This window comes from Lucilia cuprina, unplaced genomic scaffold, assembly GCF_022045245.1.
Source record: "Lucilia cuprina isolate Lc7/37 unplaced genomic scaffold, ASM2204524v1 Scaffold_5110, whole genome shotgun sequence".
Classification (NCBI taxonomy): domain Eukaryota; kingdom Metazoa; phylum Arthropoda; class Insecta; order Diptera; family Calliphoridae; genus Lucilia; species Lucilia cuprina.
This window is the reverse complement of record NW_025810051.1, coordinates 1-3,217: the sequence shown is the minus strand read 5'-3', so window position 1 is coordinate 3,217 and position 3,217 is coordinate 1. Positions and strand designations below refer to the sequence as shown.

At 41.9% G+C, this 3,217-nt stretch overlaps 1 protein-coding gene across 1 annotated transcript; it reads right to left on the bottom strand.

Moving 5' to 3' along the window:
* Window positions 1–9: 9 nt before the first annotated feature.
* On the bottom strand, window positions 10–3,172 carry LOC124421195 (the record flags this gene model as incomplete). Its single annotated transcript, XM_046956039.1, has 2 exons — window positions 964–3,172; window positions 10–205 (listed from the first exon to the last, which is right to left on the bottom strand). Coding segments are annotated over exons 1-2 (2,405 nt in total), but the record flags the coding sequence as incomplete, so codon positions are not given.
* Between the last annotated feature and the right edge of the window lie 45 nt (window positions 3,173–3,217).

Here is a 3,217-nt window from a genome sequence, read left to right as displayed (position 1 = left end):
TCAACGAACCCTTTTGAGACGCGACTAACCGTAGATGCTGAGTCCAGTAAGCACCTAGCATGATGAGAAGAGACCTTTACCAGTACGGTTGGTAAAAGTACCAATGTATTCTGACGCAGAATGGATGTTAACGATGTCGATTTTGATGTAAATTTTGATGTCGATGGTGGCAAGGCCTCTTCTTTACGTCTGGACGAGGATTGACCTGTTCGAGACGTAGATGGTTTTGGAGAAGGCGAACGAGAACGAGGAGACAATAAGTCTTTTACGAGTCGTGGATTGACATGGAGAAGCGTATGGTGAAACTTGTGGCAATGTTTGCATCCAAGTTTCGAAAAACATGTGCCATGCGAATGGTCATGTGCAAGGCAGTTTGAGCAGTACTTATGCTTACGCACTGCGTGAATGCGATCGTTTATGTTCATTGCCAAAAACTTCTTACATGTCCGCAAAGGATGTGGTCGCTTGCAAATTCTGCATGGAAATGCATTATACTGCCTCGGAAGTCTATCGGGGGAAGATTTAGAGTCGGACGAAGTAATTTTAGGCATGTTGATCTGAAAGAGAAATGTTAAAATAAGTAAATAATTTAAAGAAATGTAAACACCTAAGATTCTGTCGGCAGAAGAATAAGCTTTACGATTGGACGCGTTATTAGCCCTCGTTGAGTTAATATTGCAGCAACGCGAACTCGATTATCGGAGCCGGTATAGATTTTGGTGACTCGACCAAGCCGCCAAGAGTTCGGTGGAAGGTTTTCTTCTCTTACAACGACGAGAGCGCCTTCTTGTAGATTCTGTTCAGGCCTTTTCCATTTTATTCTTTTGTGAAGCTCCTTCAAATATTCATTTTTCCATCGCTGGCAGAAGTTTTGATGAACAAGCTTCAATCTTTGCCATCGGTTTGTGATGGATATGGATGAATTATTTATTTGTGGATCGATGGGCGCGAGGAGAGGCGAACCTATAAGAAAATGACCCGGAGTAAGGGCGCAAAGGTCTGCTGGATCAGTAGACATTGGAGAAATCGGACGGGAGTTTAAGCAAGACTCAATTTTGGAAAGTAGTGTGGATAATTCTTCGTGTGTGTATTTGAAGCAACCGGCCGTTTTCCGGAAATGGGACTTGAAGCTTTTAACTCCTGCCTCCCATAAACCACCCATATGAGGGGCGCCTGCTGGAATAAAGTGCCACGTAATATTTTGATGAGCATAGTTGGCTTGAATGCGCTGTTGTGTGGTTTGAAGAAATTCCTTAGCTAAAGTTCTAGATGCCCCAACGAAGTTAGTCCCGTTATCAGAATAAAGATGTAAAGGACATCCTCGACGTGAAACGAATCTGCTGAATGCTGCTAGGAAGGCAGGAGTGGAGAGGTCGGATGTTGCCTCCAGGTGAATTGCCTTGGTGGAAAAACAGACGAATACACAGACATATCCCTTTGTAGTGCGACAACCGCGACCAGAATAGCTCTTAACGTCGAAAGGACCAGCGAAGTCTAGTCCTGTATGAGTAAAAGGACGGCTAATTTCGCAACGTTCAGCTGGCAAAGCAGCCATTATCTGTCGTTGACAGCGCTTCTTATAAATTACGCAAGTTTTACAATTGTTGATGGTCGCCTTTATAAGATTTTTGGCCTTGGGTATCCAATATTGTGTCCGCAGGACTCGAAGAACTAATTGGTTTCCACCATGTAAGGATATATCGTGAATAAACTGTACCAAAAGTCTGGCAAATTTGGAATTGTATGGAATAATAATCGGATGCTTTTCATTATATGATAGTTCAGAAGAAAACTCTAGCCTACCACAAGAACGTATTAAACCTTCTGGATCTAAGAACGGGTTTAGGTTGAGAATACTGCTGGATTTCGGAAGATTTTTTCGAGAACAAAGAGCCTGGTAGTCATTTGGAAACGCAGCCTTTTGACACACTGAAATAAGTTTGTCACGAATTGAAACTATCTCCGAACTAGTGACCAGAGTAGAATCTCTGTAGAAATTCGAACGAAACCTTGGGTGAGTACGATAGTAAAACCTGTAAACATATGCCATTACACGCATAGCCCTAGGAAAAGACGAAAATCTTTCTAACAAATCATCAAAGTCGGAAAAATACGTAAAGTGAACTCGAACAGGTTTGACTTCTAAATCAGTAACTGGAATACTGGATAAACGTTGGTTTGGCCATTCAGAAGTGGAATTCTTAAGCCATGATGGGCCAAACCACCACAGTTCACTGTTTTTTAATTCTAAAGGGGAAATGCCACGACTTGCTAAATCAGCTGGATTTTCTTTAGAAACTATATGATTCCATTTAGAAAATGGTACTATTTGGCTGATTTTTGAAACACGATTGGCAACGAAAGTGAGCCAATTACATGGTGGTTTTGCCAGCCAGGAAATCACAATTATAGAATCTGTCCAACATGAGATTGTATAGTTCTCCACATCTAGGCTTGGTATGAGGTTCTCAATCATCTCAGCTAGAAGTAAAGCCCCACAAAGCTCAAGTCTCGGAATGGACAGAGTCTTTATTGGGGCAACTTTGGTTTTGGATGAAATTAAGCTTGTTTGGACCGAGGAATTCGTTGATATTCGAATGTACAATGCTGCTGCGTAGGCCTTTTCTGAAGCATCACAAAATCCGTGGAACTGGACTTCAGAATTGGGAACATAACCAATCCATCGAGGAATTCGTATGGAATTGATCGACAAATAACTGTCTTCGAACGACTTCCACTGACCGAGCGTATCCGGCAATAGATGCTCGTCCCAATCAGTGCCATCTATCCATATTTTTTGCATTAGAATTTTAGCAAGAACTATACATGGCGCTAGCCAGCCAGCAGGATCGAACAATTTTGCTATTCTGGAGAGAACTTCTCTTTTTGTGTATGCAGAAATCTTATCGAACTGTTTTGCGTCAAAATAAAACTCGTCGGAATGAGCATTCCATCGAATTCCAAGCGTTTTTGCCGAACTATTATCTTCGAATTTTAGAAAATGTTCATGAAGTAAATGATCCTTTGGAAGATCCTCTAATATATCCACGGAGTTAGATGTCCATTTCCTCAGCTCGAACCCAGCTGATTGTAATGCATGAATTAGCTCATTTTTCGCTAGAATAGCATCTCGTTTTGAATGAGCTCCGGCCAGAACATCGTCCACATACATTGCTTTTCGGAGAATTGAACTTGCTATGGGGAAAGCGTCCCGAAC